This window comes from Necator americanus, chromosome I (assembly GCF_031761385.1).
Source record: "Necator americanus strain Aroian chromosome I, whole genome shotgun sequence".
In the NCBI taxonomy this organism is placed as follows: Eukaryota; Metazoa; Nematoda; class Chromadorea; order Rhabditida; family Ancylostomatidae; genus Necator; species Necator americanus.
Genome location: NC_087371.1, coordinates 14,161,545 through 14,185,115, shown reverse-complemented (window position 1 = coordinate 14,185,115; position 23,571 = coordinate 14,161,545). Strand labels below are relative to the sequence as shown.

Below are 23,571 nucleotides of genomic sequence, written 5' to 3'. Positions count from 1 at the left end.
AACACTCGCATATGGGCATATCTGTATTCAAAGGGTACGGTAACAGGTTACGGTATTCACTGGGATTGAACCGGGACGAGATTACATGTATAAATGTGTCGCATATGCTGATAGAACTCTGTTTAATGAACCGGATTCACGAAAAGCAATGAAAAAATCAATGAAACCGTTTGAATGTGGCCGAATCAAGCTAAATTATAACAAGTAAGCGTAATTTTTGTACCTGTACAGGTCATCTACGTCAATAAAAAACGCCGCGTACGAGTCCTGAGACGGGAAATCGTGGGGGGACGGATCGAACTACCGATCGATTGACCAGGTCAGCGGTGCAATAGAATTAATACCTATCTGTAGGCTAACTATTGTAATGAATTCAGCAGACCAACCGCTGCTTGGTTTAGATGGCTGGGCGTAGGAAAGTGAGGATGTGAAGAGACGGGGTTCGACTGATTTTGGCTCAACGCTAGTAGCGATGACACTGCACTATTCGTACACGATGGGACGATGTTGTTAGAGGTGGCTTGGCCAAGTGCTAGTAGGCTCAGTTGATTGCTGGATGGCAGTGTTGAAGTTTGTAGATCTTGAAGTAAACCATTTGTGGGTTGCAACTGAAAAAGCAATAATTTCATGGATCCGTGAATAGCGAAACAGCATTAGAACTAAGGAAAGAAATTTATGCTGCTCATCTCTGCGACTAAGTGGAAGGCATCAGCTAACCGGAAAAAAGTAGCAAACATGAAAAAAATAAAATAAGTAAGTAAAAAAGTTCAAATGTAGTCGAGAAGTTTTCAACTGTGCTATTTCACCAGGATCGGTAAAAAAAAAAAAACGGAAAAGAGGAATGGAAGCCATTAGAACTTGATGTTTCGTACTAATTCTTGAAATAATTCAAAAACACTGTAATTTGAGAGATTAAAGGAAGAAATTTGCAACTTCAAACACTTTTTAACACCAACTCACAGTGCACATTCAGCGAGTGAAGACAGTAACTCTTTTCGCATCTCCCACTTTTAAATCGACATTAGACATATATAGACAAGGGTAAAGGTAATAAGGGTAAAGCAAGAAAAGAGGAAGACTTTTACCTCATTTCTCAACAATTCCAGCTGTTGTTGATGATTATGCTGCGGTTGTGAGGTGCTAATTGGAATTTGCTGTTGTTGGCCTGGTTGTGCAACAACTTGGCTGTTTGTGCTTAGCAGATTCGAATGAGTGGCTTCATGTCCAAGTTGTTGAGACCTCTGCCGGAACGCTCGGCCACAAAACTGGCATGAAAACGGCTTCGATCCTGGATCACGAGAACATTTCGCTACCGATTTCTAGGAATAAAGGCATTCAAAAAGGCTTACCTGTATGAATTCGCTCATGTTGATCAACATGACTTTTCTGAGTGAATCGCTTAGCACAGAAATGACAAGCATACGGTCTGTCGTTCGAGTGTATCCGCAGATGCTGCTGAAGTCCACCACGTGCCTTAAGAGGTAACTAGCATGAGTATCTCGCACAAACCAAACATGCCTAGCTAACGACTACAAGAAACCACCTTAAACCGCTTTCCGCACTGCGCACATTCATGTCCACGAGCCAATCGACAATCTGCCATATGTGTATGTAACTGTAAGAAAAAGGTTAGGAACGAAATCAATAGACCAATATCAGAAACGCTGACCGCATTCTGATCAGCCCATTTCTTCGGACAAAACTGGCATTTAAGCATTCCATCATGACTGGAGCGTGATCGTCGCAGTGGAACCGGGGTGCTTGAGCCCGAAGTGTTGCTCATCGCCCCGCTCGTCCCACTATTATCCGAACATCGCCCACCGTACCCAGCGTCTAGAAATTTTTGGGGAATTCAAAAATCTTGAATTAATCAATGACATAAAACACTGTCGCGAAAAGTGAAGAAAAGGAACGCTATCGATATCATTGATTACGACCACTGATTGATTGAATTGATATCACACAGAGTTTCGAAGCACCTCATAACGTAGATCATTAGAATTTATGAGCTTCCTGAGCAATTCTAATAATTCCGAAGGACTGTACCATTCGAAAATTTTAGGGACTTTAGAATGTGAGACTCTAATTTGTAGGCAATTCAAGTACACAATAATGCAAGCTGGTGCTTCATTGCAATTGCGATACCTTTCAAAATCCTACTCACTTATGCAGTGAAAAAAAGAAAAAAATCACCAGTAAATAGAGAACTTTTGCATTTTCGGGAAAAAATTAGCAAAGGGCAGGTGAATCCCTACGGATACTTTTGAAAATTTATAGTGCAGAAAAAAAAACCAAGGAACTCCCTCTGTGGTTAATATACGCCCATTATGTTATATATTTGCAAGCCCACCACATTCAGAAAACACAAAAAATTCAAAAACAAGATCAATCGATAAATATTGCGATTATCAAGCTCTGCCAAAGATCAGGAAAAACCAAAAAACCGCTAACAATTGCTAGCCAGCTGCAGTGTATGACTACAGTAGCAATATTGTTTGTTCCGATGTGACAACTGGGTTACCGTACACTTCATAATCAACAAAGTATACATGTACGGTTGCGCTGCAGGTCTGTGGTCTGTGAATATGTCATGGCTCACTGAGAAATGACAACTATGCCTCCTTCGTACACTGAGTCGAATGATGTGAAATCTTAATTAGGGGGATTTTTAGAATAAAAATCTCTACGACCTACTGATCATCACCTCACAACTTTGAAACCACCTAGAGCTTTTAATACCTGACCAATTACAACCGCCTACAATAGAACAAGACATGAACCTCGTAATTTAACAAAAACCTGTGACAAGAGAGTTGAATTCAAACGAAATTAAAGGAAACGGAGAACTACGAACCATTTGAGAAGTAGGAGAGTTACCAACATGTGAAAAAACGTCTACAAAATGAAGTAAAAAATGAGCTGAACTGAAAAAAAAACATTATAGTCGGCCACGTTTATGAGCAAAGCTAAAAAAAAGAAATCACCGAAATAAAGACACAAAAGATCCTTTTGTTCACCGTACACATCGTAAATATTACAGTGGGAAATGAAATACTCAATGCAGTTACCTATGTGCAGCGGCATCGATTGCATGGGCATTCGATGAGCGGACGAGCCATTGGAATCGGCTGAAAATTCGCCATCTGACGGCTCCGGCTTCAACGCCTGATTCAAGATGGATGCTACGGCCGAATCGATCGTTGTTTCTTGAAAAGAATGGATTTTATGGGATAATTTCATGACAATAAAAATGACAGAAGAACAGTGTTGGAGAGATTATTTTATAAAATGTAAGTGAAAGTTCCCTATTCCACGCGGTTTTGCACCTAACTCAGGAAAGTATCTTGGAGTGTAAATGTTCACCGTTGGTCTTCAACGATTGTTGCTGATGCATGTTCTCTGTAGACGGTGGAGAACACGAGGACGAAGAGGCATCACTCGATGAAGGGATATTTCCGTCACATCTAAACTTTCAATTCAAATTCGAAACTTAGAAGCACCGTCACGGGCGGAAATTTTTGGAGCCCAAATATATTCACCGCAAGGCAGTAGCCAGAATACGGTTCACAAGAATCACATCGAGAACATGAATTTCCCTATAAACCAGGAACAAAAGAATGAGCAGGAGTGATAAGAGTGATCAAACTGCACGCGGCCCCAAAAGGTTTGTGAAAACCCGTCCGACAAAGAGGCTTTCACGCGTACAAAATGGGAACGAGTTTTCGCTTGTACGTGGGTCCTTGTGCGGACTGTTCTGAGTGTTGCTGATAACTCTTTGTTTCTGGAACTGTGAAGGAGAAGCGTGTTTTCACTTCGACACATGTAAACTAGGCACCATAACCACCACCACCTATGTACTGGTAGCGGAGAGATTCGAAACCATCAGCTGCTTCTAAAAAATAGTAGCAACAGGCATAAAATCGTTTTGGAAACTAACAACAGTATTATTTAGACACGCGAATGTAAAAATATCACAAAAACTCAGATATTCAATGTGGGAGTTAAAGGCGATTGCTACCAAACCGTGATATATGGCTGAACAGAAACTTTTTTTCTGGTCGCAAAGATTGAAAATCTATTAACTGCAGGAGTATTATTATTAGCCTCATCATCCAAAGAGGAAACATTAACATTCCAAGGAAACCTGCTTATCAGATAAGAAGAATAACCTTTTAAGTTCCGCTATTAAATTTTGCTCCATGGCAGCAAATTGGGGTATAAAAAAATTAACGCAGTCGGAAAAAAACTCGCCACTGCCACTAACCTGGACACAATTACATTCCGTAGCTGACAAGGTAAAGTTGGTGGTTGGAGTACAGAGCGATTTCCTGAGCCCATGCTCAGCATATCAACTTCCTGGAAATACTTTTTTTTACCAATAACATAATCATTCTCAGGAAAAAAAATCACATGAAAACAAGTCAATGTTGGTTACACCAGAGGTCAGAACGGTAAGAGGAGAGGGTGAAAACAAACACATTCATGCTTACATTTGGTGTTACAATTAATTCCTACTAACGAACTGCAGACACTTTCCTGAGCTCAGAGATTGAAATGATGGATTCAAACGATCACTGCCAATATCGCAGATTTACGCGCGTTATTCGCGCGATCAACGCAAACATCACTGATTAACCTACAGTTCACGTCAGTTGCCGATATATCGCGTGAATCACTATGAGCGATTCACTTTTATGTGTCTATCTACTAGTCATGTAAGTGAAAATAATTGGGAAATCTTCCTCTAGTGTGGAAAAATCTGAAAGAGTAAGGTGTTTTGGTTAGTCAGAAAAGAAAAATTTCTACGAGAAAAAAGACACAATTCTCTGTGATGACTACTCAATTTTTACAATATACAAAATTCGATTCTTCTTCTGTGGTTACAGCACATTGGAAAAGAAGTACATTAATCAAATTGCAATTTTATTTTGTTCGTTCACTTAAAATCAATGAATCAATAAGTACATGACTTTAAAAATGTAAACTAAAGACGTTAGGTTTTTTCTGAGAAATTTGAATTTGAGGATGATGTGCTGAATAATAACAGTAATAATAGAAAGTAAGGAAAAGGAAGGAAAGAAGAGAACAGATTGAAAGGAAATTACCTAGTATCTCCATCGGATATCTTCAAATTACACCATAAAGTGCAATTCAATTCAGTAGAAAAGATAGATAATTCAGTCAAATAGAATACACAGAAAGCCTTTCACAAGCTACTAGATGACAATAAAATCTCACTTCCATTATTTTTAGCAACAATTTCAATAAATATAGTAACGCTGTTAAGTTCTCTACAGTGAATTTCTTCCTAAGAGTAAAATCTTGAATATTTCATCACGTTTCTGAGCACACAAAGTTCAGCGTAACCACTGAACCTCTTGACATTATACACTCCCTGAATAGGTGACTCTAATGGAAAGCATCCTAGAAAAAAGGAATCATCTTAGGCCCCTAAGTTTTTTGTCGGTCCTATGAACGATGATAAGCAAAAACCTCTGAAAACTAGGAAAAGGGCACTGAGGAAATCGGAAGAGAAATTGTTACAGCTAACTTTTCTTATACAGTTTTTCGAAATCGTTTACGTACCTTTCCTAGAGTTAAATATAACTTAGATTAAAACCATACAGCCTACTATTCAAAAAAACGTGTAAAATCAAAAAAACAAAACAGAAGAAAAAATAAAAACTCTCTTGAGATCCAAATAATACGAACAAGACGCTACCGAAATGCAGATGCAAGCAAGGTCTATAAGTTTAGCTGACCATCCATAAGAACCTATTTATTTCAACTGACGTGAACCCATTCTTTTCTGGAAAATTCTTTGCTGCAAGGCTTCAAATCCAGCCACGTTAGATAAAGGAAGTATGTTCACAAACTCATCATTCCCTTCTTGACAAGTCTCTGGAGATTGTTCCTGAGCTGACAGGCATACTTTCACGCAAATACAGTTCCAAATAAAGGTAAGAACGTTTCACAGAAAATTATGCACATCTATTTCTGTGCATAAAAGACTAATTTTTAATTAATCAATTGATTTATTTTTAAAAATTCAATCACTAGCACTGTTGAAGCCAAAGCAAGATTTTCGCTTTCAGATAAGCGTTAGAGAATTACCTTGACAAGGAAGGGTAAGGTAAGGTACACATTAAAAATAACTTGTAAACTTTTCCTTGCACTTATGAGAGTGTAAAGCATGAAATGTGGTTCAAACTCGTAATTAAGTTCTGCGCCAAAAATGTGATTTAGATTTATTTCTATGACTACTGTTCGATGTGTTAAGAAATTAAAAAAATCATTCAGGAACCTTTCAAGATCCTTTGTGAACTTCCTGTGAAGGTTCGCAAGTAAAACGAAGAATGCGTAGGAGAAGCAGAAAACAAATAAAAAGCGACGATACAAGCGAGAAATGTGCTAGCAACGTTTGGGGAGAGTTGCACAATCAACAAAAATCGTCAACGCCTCCTCCACGGCTGCAGAACGCCAGAACATTGTATGAAAAGAACTTGACTCATTTTCATCGAAAGAAAAAAAAACAGTTGATATCAGAGAGAAGAAACCGCGTGGAAATCAAATCACATACTGACTATATGCAACCGTCAAAGAAATGTTCGTCGCAAAATTTGGGTTGATTTTTCGGTTATGTTCAAATCGTTGAGAGCAGTGTCGAAAACTCACAGAAAAACAACGCACTACGACGGCAGACGGTAGGAATGCGCGAGCCCGAACCGCGACGAGCACGCCGGTCACTTCACGGCTCACGGCGTTATTGCGTAGATCGAAAGTCAACATCGTGCTTCGTCGCGTTAGTTGCGTACAAACGAAACGCGAAACTCAGCTCTAATCCTCAAAGACCTTGACGATTGACGGAAGGACGGGTCGGTCAGTGTTTTTAGTCTTCGTCGTCTAGTTTCTCAATAATGTTAGACATATAATAGAGCTGAACGATGACGAATTTAATTAACTGGTATGATATTCATTGCAAGAAACGCTATTGGAATGTTCGCAAATATGCGCATTTATGTAGCAGTTATAGGAGAATCGAAGAATGCAAACGATGACGTGCACAAGGCATTGTTGCATGTTTCTGACACAGCACTAATGTGCGAGTGTTCGATGAAATCGAGTAGGAGGGGAGGGGGCTGAGTACCACACAGGGAAGCAGTCGAATGCAGTTCTACCTTTTCCGTAGAGATTCGTTTTAAAACAGTGCTGTCAATCACCTAAAGAGGCATAGCATTCAAATTCAAAAGCAATTCAAATTCTAGAAACTCGTTGAGTACATCAATGTCACTTCAAGAGCACAATTCGTGAAGGGGAAGAGATGGAGAAAGGAGAGATGATTACTGGAAGATCTTAGCGGGAGGAGCAGTTCTGCCTTCACCTATACCAGTGTGCAGAAAATGTGTCTCTGGAAATAGTCAGGTAACTTTCTTTTTCAACTACTGACGAGATATAGCCTTTCGGTCAGACCAGTTCTTAAAGGCAGCTTGAAGCAGGTAATCACGAAATTGATGATGTTGGAGTGTCTGTGAGACAACATAGATATCGAGTTCTAGATGACAAGTAACATGAACGTGGCCACGCTCAATTCCTCCAAACCGTCTTGGCAAACGGCACGAGAAATAGTATTCGTTCGTACGAGGTTAGTTGGAGTGCGCCACACCTGTGCACGCGCCGCATCCGCGTGCGAACGGTCGTGAATAAATTAATTCTCCTCGGCAGCCTTTTCAATTAGAACCAATGAATAGACAGCTGAGGGAACAGAAGCGTTTATAGAGAGGCGTGTTCTAACGTACCTCGTAGGAGCAAACAAGGTTCGCTGTTTTTCATGGAAATTAGGAGGAATTGAGCAGACCCACGCTGATATTCGCAATCTACACCCCGAACATTTCCCACAGGTGTTGCAACTACGCGATGAGTGATGAAATGGAGGTCTCTTTCTAACAATGAAACATGACTCAAAAATCAACTAATCCCCTACTATTACTCTTTATTTGGCAAATATTGATAAGATTTGCAAAAATAACTGGAAATTGGCACATTTTATTTAATGACGTAAATTTGCAGATTCTCCGGGAGGTCATATGTAAAAAAAAAAGTGCAAATCAAGGGCTGCAGCCAACTGAAACGCTAAGAATTTTGGGGACCAGCAGTGTATTTCGGGCTGTTTTGTGGACGGATTCTCTGACAACATACTCTACACCATCGATTTCATGTCTGACCAAAGCTGTGGACAGCAGTAGACGGCGGGGAGACTGCGTAAGAACGATGATGATGTGCAGATTATTCACACGGAATTTACAAGCGGAGAAGTCTCTTTTACCAGAACTCATGTTGATGAGCGTACTTTAGCGCTATTTTCTACGGGAACTATCTCTATTGCCAAGTTACAAAGGCAGCGTATTACGAAATTGACAATATTGTAATCTTTCCACGAATAGATAGGGGCGCTGGTGTAGTTCACGAGTATGAACGTGATAGCGCTCAAGTCCTTCTAGTAATCCAGAAAAGCACGTATGAAACATGCTTGTGTGAACCTATCTCTCCAACGATGCAACCTATTACAACTAAAAGAACGAAAACAATCCACAATACGTCTATAGTTGTGCGGATAGAGTAACTTCTGTTGAGTGTTATATTGGTTGGATTCCCTTCTGTGGTAAATCCTGGATTAAGCAAGGCTGTTTCACATGCCTTTTTCTGGAATACTAGGCGGAGTTGAGTAACATAATCGTGAACTACATCACTTCATTCGTGAAGGAATCCCAAAAAAAAAATTCGTAAATTTCTCGATAAGCTGCCTCTAACACTAGGCGACAAAACCCATTTCCATAAGGTCACGTGACTTTTAACTACTAGAGATGGTGAATTAGTAGTTTAAAAAAGCCAAGAAAATAAAGATAAAAATGACATTATAAATGAATCACCTCTCCAAAGTGTTTTTGCATCTCACGATAGCCTATTTTAAAGTATTAACGGAAGATTATCGTTATTCCCCAGACTTTCAAAGTAAATTTACATTTCGAACTCACTGTTGGATTACATATCTTCACTGCAGGGAAAATACGACACGCGTTTTTATACAAGTTACAATAGGATCAAAACCCCCTGAAGCTTAGTACAGTGTACGTGTACGGTGTATAGTGTACGGTGTAAGTGGTTGCGCTCGCGGTGGGACCCTCTTTTACTCAAATCAGACTGACTCATCTCGACAGTTCTGTTGAAGCTAACGAGTGTTCCACCTCGAGTGCAGCCACTTATGAATTTTACAAGACGTTCAGGTGATCTTAATTCAACCATAAGCCAAAGCATTTGATTACTTACAAACATACAATGCGTACAATAGGTTCCCTATCATTTTACCAGGTAGGCAGCAGACGGATGTTGAGCCTTTGAACAGACATATGAGCAGATTTTTCCGAGCACTATTTTGGTAATCGAGATTTGGAGGATCTTGTGTCATCTTACCCAGGTTGAGAATATTTATGAGAAATGTTACCATATTCGGAGCAGGTGAGTGCTTTATGAGTAATTTAGGACCACTGCAGGTCTAGAAAAATGTGTCGTGAGCAGGTCAAGACATGCCTCGTGTCATGCTTCTAGGATTAGCTTTTGCAATAAAAGGTAATCAAAAGGAGATAGAAATAGGTAATAAACAAAATGAAATTAGAAAAAAATTAACTCGCAACGAAATTTCCGTCACAATTCTAGTTACATTGGAAAATCAACTGCGTGGTGGTTGAAGGATACCCAAAGGGTGCGCTATCGAAAGAGAACACTGGGGACAAACACTGACCTCCTAATGTTATTAAACCCATAACCTACAAGAAAAGTGATTCTGTCTGCGCTCACCTCCTGTGGTCGATACTGTTCATTCCAGTCGGTTGGCATCGGCATCGACTGAAGATGTTCGTCAATCGACATCGTTCGTTCTACTGGCGATATAACGCTCGGCGGTGGATTTCCCAATCCGCCGCCGAGCGTCATTGTGGCGGCGCCTTGTGAGGCTACACCGTCTCGTAGGGGCAGATGGGTTGGTGAGAGCGTGGAATAGATGGACTAAAAACGTCAACTTCTATTTGTAAACTTTCTTCAAACAAACATTCTTCGTGAGAAAATTATACATAGATAATGGTACAATGATAACACAACAATAGCATGCAGCATATAGTTATGATAGCATACATGATCCATTATTTTAAGAAACAATCTCAAGAAAACAACAACAAGAAACAAAAAGAAAAAATTTTAAGAAAGAAAACCTAAATAAAGCATCCAGCTACTGGATTCTATTAATTCAAAACATTTTTGGCTCAATCTAAAAAAAACATTACATGGATATTTAGACAATCATTAATCTCAAAAACAAGAAATTATTTCTTATTTTTTGAAATTTAACTGATCCATTTTTGGTTTCTGGTTGGACGAGACTCATCTCGTCATAGTGCTTATTTTTAAATTTTAATTTATTCAGACACGTTTATTCTGATCTACGTTCATAGAAAAGTCACTTCTCATTATTAACACTGTGAAGTTATAAATCATAATAAATTGTAATAAATTATATAAAAATCGTCATTTATCGTCACAAAAGTCATATAAAGACACTCCTTTCTCTCTAATAACCCTCAACATGGTAACAAGAAACGAACGAATTTTTGGGAAAGTAGCAGCGACACATTAAGGCAAGAAACGAAATTACTGTGTAGAAGAACTACTATGCAGAGAGGAACGCGCTAACTACTGGTATGTCGTTGAGTAAGTCCCAAGTTCGACCTTCTTTGAATCTTGGCATCGTAGAGTTTGATTGTGTACTACTTCTTAAGCAGAACCAAGATTGTCATTGATCTTTATTCTAGCTAACGTTTCGGCGTCGTCGCCTTCTTCAGAGCCTGGAAAAATCAAAGACACGATAATCACGAAAAGCAGACCATCGCTCACCTTGATAGCCACGAAATTTCGTGGCTATCAAGGTGAGCGCTTGTCTGCTTTTCTGACGTTGCTTTCAAATATTCTGTTTGCTAAATCATATCTTGTGGGATGACGAGGCGTTTGAGAGAGTAGATTACACGTGTCTTTGATTTTTCCAAGCTCTGAAGAAGGCGACGACGCCGAAACGTTAGCCAGAATAAAGATCAATAACAATCTTGGTTCTCCTTAAAAAGTAGTACACAATCAAACCCTAACTATTGTTTGATTTCGCGGAGGGGAATATATGTACATAGCTAAACTATTCCAACTGCCTTTCCACTGGAAACTCTCTTTCTTTTACCTTTCCCTCTTAATCTTCTTTTTTCTTCGCTCTCCTTCTCTTTCTCTCATTATCACTTGAAATATTAGGAACATGTGTCCACGGACGAGATTTGGCCACTTTGACACAACGCGTTGATTGTGTTCAGAGCGATCTGCCAGCGAATTTGCCCCATAACATTATTTCCTTCCATTACTGCGTTATATGCGCCCAATTCAGAACTACTGGAAACAATTACACCCTTTTTTAAGAGTACGTCTTAGCAATTGCACAGCATCACACACTCCTATTCTCAACTTGAAGGAAAGCCGAGATGAAGAAAATGACTCTGTCTGAAAATTTCTACGGTATTCTAACTCTAACCATACTTACTGTATGACGCTTACGTGGATTGATGTACGTATAATGTAGTAATGGAACGCTTGTGCTATGACCCACATTGATCGTGGGTTGTTCTGAACACTACCACATATCTATAGTGTAGGAGGAAATCGCATAGGTCAGTTCACACACGTAAGTTTAGTCAAGGGACGTATAGGTGCTCTTGTCCTGAATTTGGGTTCATGGGAAGAAATCTTCGGCTAACATGAAATGAGCTGACATCCACCATAGCCAAGCAGGTGACTCTGCGAAATGACACACTCATCTAGCCAGAAAGGCGAACCTTGTCATTAAGCGGAACAAGGAAGAAAAAAAGGAAAAAGAACGAGCATTCGGCAAGACAAGGTGATTTCATACTTCATTCGCAATGTTTACCGCTATATCTCCCATCTCTTTCTTCTTTCTATAATATGGTGTAATATTGTTTTTATGCAAAATTAGCTTTAAGAAGTTATCGAACGTTAGTTTTAAGTTCAACGTTTTAAGTGTTTTTAACAAGCGTTCTAAACGAGGCACATCGAAAAGATACGACAGCAAACATGTGTTAGGCTCATGTTTGCCCGAATAACTGGTGCAAGTGTATAATAAGAACAAGGCGTAGAGAAAATGTTAATGACATTATAATTATATTACATATACTAGATATATAAATCATGAAAATTGAATGACTTGGAGATGAACTGAGTACTCGTGGAAATTTGTTAGAGTAAAAATTCCGGAACTATTGTGTCAATGAAGCTAGCGGCTACGCCAGAGGTGGAACCCTTGCACATCTTTGCAGTGCAGTGCAGTGTGCGAAGACCCCGCCTCGATCGCAACCGCCGGTTCCGGTGCACCACCTCAAGCGCAGCCGCTTGCGCAATTGCATGAGGCTTCAGGTCGTTCTAGTCGTCTAATCCGTCTAATCGTATTTTTTCCTGCAATGCATGTCATCGCTTAAAGACAGTGCACCACGATTTTGGCGAGGTGCGCAACACACAGTTTAAGCGTATAGTTCGAGTATAGATTGCAGAACCCACCGTGGTTCTGCTCATCTTTACTTAGTCGTCGTAAAGAATGGAGTACGATCAGCATTAGTTCCTACGAAGTAGGTTAGAACGTGCCTCTGTATACACGTTTCAGTCTCCTCAACAGCCTATTCTTTGCTCATTTTTTTTTTACTCCAATACGCTGGTGAGGAGACCTCACTAATCTTCGATCGCTCACTCGTGCACAAAGGTGGCGCGCTGCAGCTGAAACGTCGTGGAAAAAAAACGGAGCAGAAAACACCGTTTTTTCACGACAATCACGGAAAGATGAGCGGAACCACGCTGGTTTTCGCAATCTACAACCCAAACTCTCGTATTTCGCCGTGCCACTTCAAAATTGAAACCAAGTTTCCGCGATACTTCAAAATCGTGATACATTCCATTTAAAAGAATGAAAAAGCGATTGGGAGCTTCTAACCCTACAGTGATCAGCCATACAAGTGTATCTTAGGGGAATTTGAAGTTAGGAAGTGATTTTCTTTTAACTATGCATCTTTGATGAAAGTAACAAAAGTATTACAAAATAGCTAACCTCTACGACATTGTCACTGACGGCATTGTTATTGGTCTCATTGTATGAATATAGATTGTGATGCATCGAAATTAAACTGGAATAAAGTTACAAATGACCGTCGCAGAGACAATGCTTTCAGAAAAAATAGCAAAACTGATTGGAGATTTAACAAAAACTAACCTGCACTGGTCGTTTCACATTCCCAACAGATGCACTACAAATCTAACTACCAAGTAACAGCCTGGAAGAGTTAATAGCAAGGAAAATAACATCTTACGCAATTGAAAAACTGCAGGAAGTTCAAGGTAACAAAACCCTGCAACAATTAGTATCAACTTAAAACGAAAAATTCAATGTTTTATCTGTAATTTCGAGCAAAAAAAAAAGCAATGAACAACATCAACAATCGGAAATAAATGTACTCCGTAATACGTTCCTACGAATAAATAATAATAATAATAATATTAACAAGGAGTTTTATCAACACTGATCTGGAGCTGCAACGTCAAAAACATGTTCCTCCGGAATTTTTGCCTCTTTTCTTCGTCGCTCATAAGCTTTCCTCATCGATGGTTTAACTCTTTCGTAAGGACGATCCTTCGTTGATCGACCTGAGAGCTTTTCGGCAAATGCACGGTAAACTGCCCATTCCTCTTTCGTCACACCAGCCACCTACAACTGAATATGTATGAACCGTACAGCTTTTTCAAACATACACTTGTTCGAAAAAAAAGTAAAATTAACAACAAAATTTGATTAACAGTTTTCAGAACATAACATCACCCAAAAAAAGTGAACTATCAAGAAAGTGTATAAAAAAATTGCAGAAGGACAAAAGAACATATCACTGTACAGTAGGCAGAAACTCATTTTGAGTGTAGTCAAAAAAATTTCTCAACTTTTGAGTGATGTATTAAGCATATGAGCTGATGAAAACACGTAGGACAGCAGTCACTTATTCATGTAGCTAGATAAAAAAGAGCGTAGGCTTTATTTCGTCTTATAGAACTCATTTTTACTGGACTCACATCTGATACTTCCAGATAAAAAATTGGAAAGCGAAACCAGATTTGAAATTAAGTGACGGACAAACTTGAATAAAACTTCAAATGCGAAGAAACATAAAGGCATTGCAAAGCAGCGAGAAGTACCGACCTGCACAGCGAAATTATCGTCATTAGAATCCAAGATTTGATGTAATCGAGGGTTTTCCTGAAATACGCCAGGCAATAAAAATGAATAAAGACAAGGAAGTGTCAGAAGATAGAAAATCCGTCAAGAAAAATCATATAATTACACAAGACAAAACAGTTACTATAACGACCGACTTACCATTTTCTTCTGTGGGTGCTTCGGATCAGGTGTCGAATATTTCCCAGTTTTCAAGAGGAACTCATGTCTAGTCATGATTTCTTCCAAATCCAAAATAGGCCAGTTATGACACTCTTTAAACTCGTCACCTTCGATACACATCTGAAAAATAGGTGATCATGTTTCTCTTTCCAGCTGGAAATGGGATTTGTTTTACTTTTAATAAAAAAAATCTAGGTTGCTACGATATTTTGAAACGCTGGGACTATACTGAAAAAAATAGAAACATCAGTGGTTTTAAGGAAAAATGACAAGAACAAGTACCTGGAAGAAGATATATTCATACTTCTCCTCGAGCTCTTCAATATTTCTCAACAAAACTTCAGGGACATTCTGGACAATGCCGACTATCTGGAAACATTTATACACTCTTCCTCCGATAAGAGAACAGAAAATTCAAGAGCATTCAAAACCTACTTCTTTTCTAGAGAAGAATCCACCTAATGCTTCCGCCACACTACTCATTTCGGCTGGATCTCGTGCAAACAGTATCGCTGGACATTTCCGTATGATACGCCCAATGGGCCTACCGGCTGGTATCCCGCACGTCACAAATACATCTATACGTGATTGTACGCCTTCCGATGAGCAGTCCAGCAATTCGTCACCATAACTGAAAAAATGCTTTGCAATCCATCTTAATTTATTTGATATAAGCTTATAAGTCCGGAATATTTATGGAAAAGCAAGAAAAGCATAGTATAGCAAAACGTTGAGAATGATTGTGGAGAGAGGAGAGATTCCTAAAACGCAGACTTGCACTTCTCTATCTCCCGAATTGTCACGAAAACCGAAACAATATCAATATTTCAGGACAAACCATAGAAGTTTTTGGTAGGAAATTCTGAAAAGCAGCCCAAATGTTCACTTGGAATAGTAATCCTACTTAACGAGGAGCAAAAATCAACATCAAATATAAGAATCCAGTGCTTGTTGAGGAATTAATTTACCATACAAAATTAAAAGAGGAGAGGTGGATTTATCCTCACTTAACTCCGAGACTGCTACCTCGCACTTCGGTACTCGCATCCATAACCATTTATGCAAATGAACACCTTTACCTGGGTTGTAAAGCCTCGGGGTGGAAACGTTACTATCCAGTAAAAATTTGCTTTTTTGAATTCGATAAATGTATCACAGAGCGGAGATACATACCCAGGATCTCCTTGGCACTGCAAATATTCATCGAGCAAGTCACTGGATTCCGCAACGAAGAGCTACTGGACCGAGTTCGCGTCAGCAAATCGGCCAAGTAATACTGGATACATGGAAGAGAAACAAAGTTGCCAACAAACAAAATGATAGTTTCATTTGTACTGTATTTATCCTCCTAAGGGCAAATATATTGGTCACGAGCTCGGGAAATCAAGAGACATTAATAAAAATACGAACAACACAATATGTGATGCATCAGAAATACTCCGCTAAAAATCTCTGTTGCCTACAAATGTGCCAACATCTTTTTGTGCGCATTCAGTAACCGAAGCAGAAGAAAATATTGGAAGAAAAATATGAAGAACATTTGGAGAAAGCTTCTCTCTCATTCTTTCTTCATTTTTCAATTCTTGCATTCTTCAATCGGAATGACAGCGGTGATGGGGTTATGGTTGATAAGCAGACTTTATTTGCACGACAGCATTTTCGAGCAAACTTTATTCCTCTATATATATCTATATATCTATACATCAGAAGAGCCCTTTAACTTTAGACACAGATCTTCATCATAAGACATTTGAAAGCAGATGGCTTTAAAACATTAAAAGTATCCTATTTTTCCATAACGTACAGAATATCCGAGAAAAAAAAGCATTTACAGTCTACATGTCAGTCATTGAAATGAACAAAGAAAAGGATAGTCAAAGCATGAGATGACATGAGAGTTTACCGCACCCACTAACTCACATTCAGCCACTTTTGAATGAACTGATCCCGACTTGTCGTTAACATTACACAAATACAGATAGCTGAGTAAAGTAAGACCACCTAATGCACAACCGCCTCCGTGCCCCTTTGAATACGAGTTCTACGCAAAACCGTAGAATCCTATTCTTCTTCTTCTAACGTTTTCTTGTTCCACAACAATCTGAATTCACCTCGACAGAAATTGCTAGACACGTATTCTTCATATTCGAAACCAGTTCTCTAGTATTATAAAAAACGAATATGAGATATGAGAAAGCATCATTGTTCAACTTCCTTCGTAAAACCGAAGCATGAGGTTCCACACTGGCACAACTGAGACCGAAAACGGCTACGTAAAGTTTTGTGCAAAACGTTGCAGTATTCTTCGACGAACTGCAGGTTCCATGAGCAACAGAATTTAGCGCTTTGCACGTTACTTTATTTATAAAGCATTTTCTTTTTCTACGAAAACATCTTAATAAAATTATAAAAATAGAGCATACCGCTCTTTAGCAAAACCTAACAGATTGGCTTATGGAGGAGAAAGACAGAAGGTGAACACCAATAAATCCTATCAATTATACGTTCAAGAAAGAAAACAATACGGCACTCATATTTCTAATAGCGTGTGAGAAGAAGCTTTTATTGAAATTGTTCCTTTGTTAAAAAAAAAGAAGAAGGAAGAATATAAAAATCACGTTCTTTTGCGCATTTCGGAAAGTTCCAACATCTCATTTTTACGTCATCTACCACTATGTTAACTTCCTTTCAAGGTATAACCGAAAAGACTAGAGCTCCACGAGAAATGTTAAGGACAAAATTAGTTCATGCGATATAGGAAATTCTTCTCAGAGTGCAAAAAATAAAGTCACTACAAACAAACATTTAATTAAACCAATTTTAGATGATGCTACCAGGAACTTATATCAGAAAAAAAAGCGATTGACCGTAAAGAGAACGAAAAATACGGTCTTAACCTTTAAGAAAAATCCTCAAAGATGATACTTAGAATAGACTCCAAAATGAACCACTTTCAACAACGAGCATAACCCATTTTGGCTCCTCAGTTTTCGTCACATGAAAAAATAAACATATTAGTTACCAAAACCATAAAATTTGAAGATTATGGATGTAGAGAGACGCTGCTACCATAAAAAAAGACGAAAAATGAACTAATGGAAACTATAAGCTTAGAATGATTTCCAAAAATTTGCAGAGTCCATGAAATCATCTATGAATATTCAACATAGCGCAAACTAGGATCTACAACGAATATGAGACCTTTCAAAACAGCAGCCGACCATCTGTAAGTAGCACCCACGAAATAGAAACGAAAGAATTCGCAAATTTTCCAAACCGGAACACTGAACAGTTCATGGCAAGCAAAAAAGATAAAGAACCTAGCATTGAGAGAAATTATCGTAATTCTTCCCACGTTCTGAGACTCGAACGACGATAGAGAATTGACCTCGAATTAAAAAAAATAATAAACAGCAGCTTTCACTAAAAAATGGGCTCATGACGGTGCCCCTGTTACTAGTATTACCTTTGATTATCAAAAAGAAAAAAAAAGCTGGCTGAAAGAAAAATCCACATAGTGGGACCTCGAAGGGTGATTTAGCATATGATGCCACTTTCCAACACAATCTTCACCATCACCAAAAAAAAAAAATTAAGCTGAACTAGAATGATGAACTTTGCAAATGCATTTTACATCTAAACACTTACCTATTTAAGCGAACAGAACAGAACTTTAAGGAACGGAACTGTTCGAATCGCTAATCAAAATAGAAAGGGAAAAGGAACAGAACCATAAGGCACTATATATATATATATATATATATATATATATATATATATATATATACCAGTCTCAATGTCCGGCTAAAGCCGGACTTCAGACTTTCGGTGGGTTTAGCTTCGCTCCCCTTGACTGATCAATGAAAGTTAATAGTAGTGGTGTTCTCTGTAAAATTAGATTTGTGTTTTTTAACAACGCTTTCCTTCTCTTCTTTATATTATAAATTAAGGCTGAAGATTACGGAGTTTTCCTTCTAAACGCGTCAATTCTACATTTGAAAAATATTCGACCATCAGCTACACAAAAACTCCTTCAATGCCAGAATAATATAGATACAATTTGAAAGCATTACTCGAAGTATGGGTGTTCCTCCTGATTTCTCACAAAAGTTATCACAGAATGTTTTAACATAAAATGACGTGAAAGACATCATCCTACTGATAAAGATAACGTTCCACGTCAGATCACATAAACATCTTGCTACTATTTAAGCATCCGTTTTGCATGAGTGTTTCCACTTTCTGAGAACTGCATGCTACAAACTTGAGGCTAAGAAAGAAGGAAATAGGCAGGCGGAGTCATAAAGGTGAAGAGCAAAGCGCCCAGTGGTCACAGCTGTGAAAATGCTCCAACCATTTATCTTTTGCGTCATGCACACTAAGTTATTGCGCACCAACGACCGGGTCCACCGACGCCGATGGATCCTTCGCACCCGATATTATAGCAATCGGGCGCCGGCGCACCAATCTGACGTCGTCGTCGACCCGTCGCACCCCCTTCTACAGGTATCTGGTGCCGGTGGACCCGTCGCACCACCCTCTTCAGGTATCTGGCGCAGGTGGACCCGTCGCACCCCCTCTATAGGTATCTGGCGCAGGTGGACCCGTCGCACCCCCTCTATACGCATCTGGCGCCGGTGGACCTGTAGCTCCCCCTTCTATAGGTATCTGGCGCTGGTGGACCCGTCGCACCCCCTTCCATAGGAATCTGACACCGCGGGACCCGTCGCAGCCCATTTTATAGCTATCTGACCCCAGCGCACCAATCCGACGCCGGGTGGACCCGTCGCACCTCCTTTTTCGAGTTTCGTGACACACAGACAAACAAACAAACAAACAAACAAACACACACACACACGGACTAAGCTCGTTATTATATATCATGATATGCAAAGGTTTGTTGTTGTTTGTGGTGAACGATGTTGTGTTCCACGTTTTCACGTCAACAATGATTTGCAATTAAGGTATCGTTCACAACAAACGTGAAAAGAAGAATGAGGAGTGCGAATAACACAATAAATATTAAGGTTCTTCCATAGTTCTTAGCGAGAAATGAAAATAGTGTTTGACAACATCACCGACGACAAACAGATCCACATTTGGTGGGTTGCAGTAAGCGCAAGACGATTAAGATAATAGAAAACAGCTTGGAGGAAATCTCTGAAGAAATAGACGAAAAATTTTACAAGCGACCGAGTTTCAACGAAGTCTCAGGTATCCAAAGGAGTGCACCTTAGAACTGTAACCATACAACAGTAGTAGACATCTGAAGCAGAAGTTTTCTGGGGTTCTAAAGAAGTGACTGAACAAAAACTTGTAAACATTATAGAATTATGAAACAAAGAGGGTACGGCATCCAACACTACATCAACAGCATCAAAATTTACACTGAGCAAAAACGATTGTGCAGCACTTTAAAACTGAAGGAATCATTAATCCATAAAATGAACTTTTTGAATTTCTATCCACCAGAACTCACTTCATTGTAAAACTACGTAAAAATGAATGCGTGTCGGACACAGTAATAGAGATAAGCGAGGGAAGGACAGTGTTGATAATACAAATATTAAAGCAGACAGATGTGTCAAATAAACAGCAGGTATCTGTTGTAAAAAAAGACACTGATTCAAAGATAAAGGGAAACGGGGATCCCATTCGCAATTAAACCAGAATCACTGCACCACTCTGCTGTTCCGCTACGCTACGTTCAATCAAAAGAAGAAAAGAAGAGGGAACGAAAGCAAAAAATCCTCCTCGTTACCAAATGATGCTAAAGCTAACCTGGCAAACATTCGAATCGCATCCTCGTAAGTCATAGCACATGATTCTACGAGCATGTTAAGCATCTAAACAAATGACTTCCATTTCTTTCAAAGAAACAAAAAAACAAAAAAAAAAATAAACGTGCAACAGCGTGCAAATCAATCAAAAACGAAAACGAAAGCTTGTTTTTTTTAAATATCCTTTTACTCTGCGTGGTTGATATAATCCTGCCGAATGTGCTGTCTATAATTCTTGCTGGTCTGTAAGCGTTTTTCGGCTCGAGGCCTAACTTGGCAACGGACGCTGTGTATAAGTGATACGAAATCGGCAACAGTAGGGAAGTAAATTTGGCGCCGAATGTTTTCACCTGGGTGACCGCCATAGATGCAATAGTCGGAACCAGTGCTCCGACCCCTTCATTTTTGGACGATTGACAAAGAGAACCTCAACACCTGAAGTCCACTCCGTGAGCCAAACCCAATTCACCTGACGAGGGTATGGCTCATCCCTGTCGTACCTATGGTGACCAGACGTGTCTACAATAACACACACTCTTTCTACGCTTGACATATGCTTTCTTCTCTCTGTGCAGCCCAATTAAAAGAGCATAGCGTTCAGTCGATTGGAGACGTTTGGTGCATATAGTAGTTCCGTCGGTACCGACATCTAACAATATGACAGACAGGAAGGAGAAAAAAATGGGAGTCACGAAAGACCTATAGGGTTTCGTTAACAAGTGGGAACAGTGTCAAAAAAAAAATGGAATCACTGCGATGGAAGGAATGAAAAGGTTTTCTCCTACAAACCAAAGAGGCTTCTAAATTTCGATGACGATAGAAATAGATATAGTCGGGTCAAACCGACACGAAGCACGGTGCAGTTGCGGAAGCGGTTGCCATCGAAGCGGTGCTGTGGAGCGCAACGAATAGGAGGATCCCTGCTACCACCGTTCATTGCTGAAGTTCGCGATGGTCCCATCTCAATTCCTATCGCTATCTGCACCACGCCGCTTCGACCGCTTACGCAACTGCACCCTGCCTCATGTTGTTTTGACTCTACTATGCAATCTAAAATGTTGATAGATAAGTGTTTTGGTATTTTAATAATTTGAGGTTCCTGGTAAATGCTGTACCTAGAAAACAATTTGATTTCATAGTCACTCAAACCTTCAGAAATCACGACTTTAAGAAAGTGAATGAAGTGATCTATGGAGGAATAATTTAGCGTCCATGAATCCAACAATATATGAAGTAAGATGTTACTCCGCAAGGTTAAATGAATGTAGAGTAAACGGAATGTCACTGCCTATTCTGAGACATTATTGCATGAAGTGCACCGGGTCACTTCAGTTAGCTCTTCTGAGTATCTAGAATTTGAGCATCATGCTCACTAAATAAGTATCTATCACATCCTCAAACATTTGATGCTAGTTGTTCAATGCGTTAAAACGAAGACAAGTAGGAAGCCCCAACAATCATTTTAAATTAAATGAACAAAAAAAACAATAAAATATACGACATAAACGTGTACATTACGTAGAGTGTCCTCAAAGGTTAAAACCTCAACTTACGATATTTATATCGATACTATCTCGGACAAACCAGCTAATTACGTATTGCTGACGATTTCAGTAAATGCGGTATGCTAAAGACTAATATATATTCTAAGCAAGGTTCCTTCGATGTCCATACAGCAATTCAGATATGGCGCTTTTCACGAGGAGAGGGATAGCAGAGGTGGTGATTTTTCAGAAAGGTCTAGAGAACTGTGAAGTTTGGGGGTTTAGATTAAATCTAGGCAATTAAAACATGTCAACATTGAATTTACCTGCCAAGCATCCTCACTCTTTGTAGTAAGATTACGGAACATTTGGGGATTCTTAACGCAAGCATCGATGATAAATTCTGGCTTGACACCTGAGAATGAGAACTTCTAATTTGAAACTACAAGTTAAAGGCATCACTCCATGAATCTGAGGTGGTACGGATTTCAGGGGGAGTATTCGTATACGGGATGGGAGACTATGGAGAGGGGGGCGATTCCGTCCATTTCTTCCTAATTGCCGTAAATAACGGCCCGGAAGATACGGCTACAGGCGTTCTGGCACACTATTTTCTACAAGGAGTTCGACTGGAGCGCGCCAGCCTTGTGCGGCGCCGCATCTTCCGGGCCGTTTTTTTACGGCAATTAGGAAGAAATGGACGGAATCGCCCCCCTCTCCATAGTCTCCCATCCCGTATACGAATACTCCACCTGAAATATGAACCACCTCAGATTCGTGGGGTGATGCCTTTAAACGCCACGAAACCACTTACCAACCCCAGCCAGAGCCTTCAATGGTTGTGCTAGCCTCTGCATAGCCTCAGAATCAGTAATAGGTAGTATGAATTTGGTCCCAGATCCCTCGAGGTCCGAGATAATTCGCTTCAACATGCTAGGGCCAGGTATGAGGTCGTCACATGAGGCTATTGGTGAGTGTTCTGTTACGGTAGATGAATTTGAAAAACACTGGAAGGTGAAACCAGTAATCCGTCTCGGCGTAAATACCTAAAACGGAAATACATGTATAGAAGTGCAAAACCAGTTTACAGCAGAGTAATTTCGCCCTCCGAAATTATTCTGATCGATATCACAGAAAAAGGTTCCAACAGTTTTACTGTACTAATAGGAGCTAGTAGCAGAACTGAGCGAACTCTCCAAACCATTTAATACTCCATCCATCATAGTTTAAGAGAATTTAAAAAATAGAAATTGAATTAGGTACCGATACTGGAGTAGACGTCGACGGTTTCGCAGAGCATAGCCGTCGAAAAAGCGTAGGAGCGGACGCGATTACGGTGCAATGACGCATCTGGGTGAATAGCAATTACAAATAGGGTCCCTTAAAGAGGGAACCGGAAAGAAAATAGAAAACCATAATAAATTCAAAATAAAAAAGAAAACTTCCAAAAGCAATGGCTACAGAAGGAGTTACCACCTACATGTGTCACAGAAATAATGACAAAAAATAAATAGTTTATTAGTGTTCAAAATACAAACAATAAAAATTGAAAGTTGTTTAAGTAAAACGGAAGTAAGTATGACAAATGCACCAAAATAGGAGATTCTATGGAGAAATGTAAACTTTAACAAATCATTGTAAACACATAGACATTGAGTTTTCTTGAAAATCACATATGAAAATGACGATTCGCAGAGCGGGAGGCTTATCATGCAAAGATACAAAGCGGTTTTCCTCGTTTCCCTGAGGAAGTGAAGAATGTTAGAGCCATCCCTTCAGA

General features: G+C 39.5%; 1 protein-coding gene across 3 annotated transcripts; it reads right to left on the bottom strand.

The window, feature by feature from the left end:
• Positions 1–359: 359 nt before the first annotated feature.
• RB195_005513 (uncharacterized protein) lies at positions 360–23,141 on the bottom strand (the record flags this gene model as incomplete). Of its 3 annotated transcripts, XM_064178057.1 has the most annotated exons (20): positions 360–608; positions 1,086–1,288; positions 1,350–1,473; positions 1,544–1,615; positions 1,670–1,833; positions 3,069–3,206; positions 3,364–3,464; positions 4,265–4,356; positions 9,853–10,059; positions 13,193–13,268; positions 13,355–13,359; positions 13,688–13,846; positions 14,330–14,386; positions 14,507–14,647; positions 14,810–14,896; positions 14,963–15,158; positions 20,309–20,373; positions 22,118–22,206; positions 22,606–22,837; positions 23,055–23,141. In XM_064178057.1, 20 exons carry the CDS (start codon positions 23,139–23,141, stop codon positions 360–362), a joined length of 2,544 nt encoding a protein of 847 aa, XP_064035141.1. The 3 variants fall into 3 exon arrangements, with proteins under 3 accessions (XP_064035141.1, XP_064035143.1, XP_064035142.1); XM_064178056.1 differs by lacking the exons at positions 13,355–13,359; positions 13,688–13,846; positions 14,330–14,386; ... (5 more) ...; positions 22,606–22,837; positions 23,055–23,141 and having other exon boundaries at positions 13,193–13,258; XM_064178055.1 differs by lacking the exons at positions 360–608; positions 1,086–1,288; positions 1,350–1,473; ... (6 more) ...; positions 13,193–13,268; positions 13,355–13,359 and having other exon boundaries at positions 13,655–13,846.
• Positions 23,142–23,571: the final 430 nt, after the last annotated feature.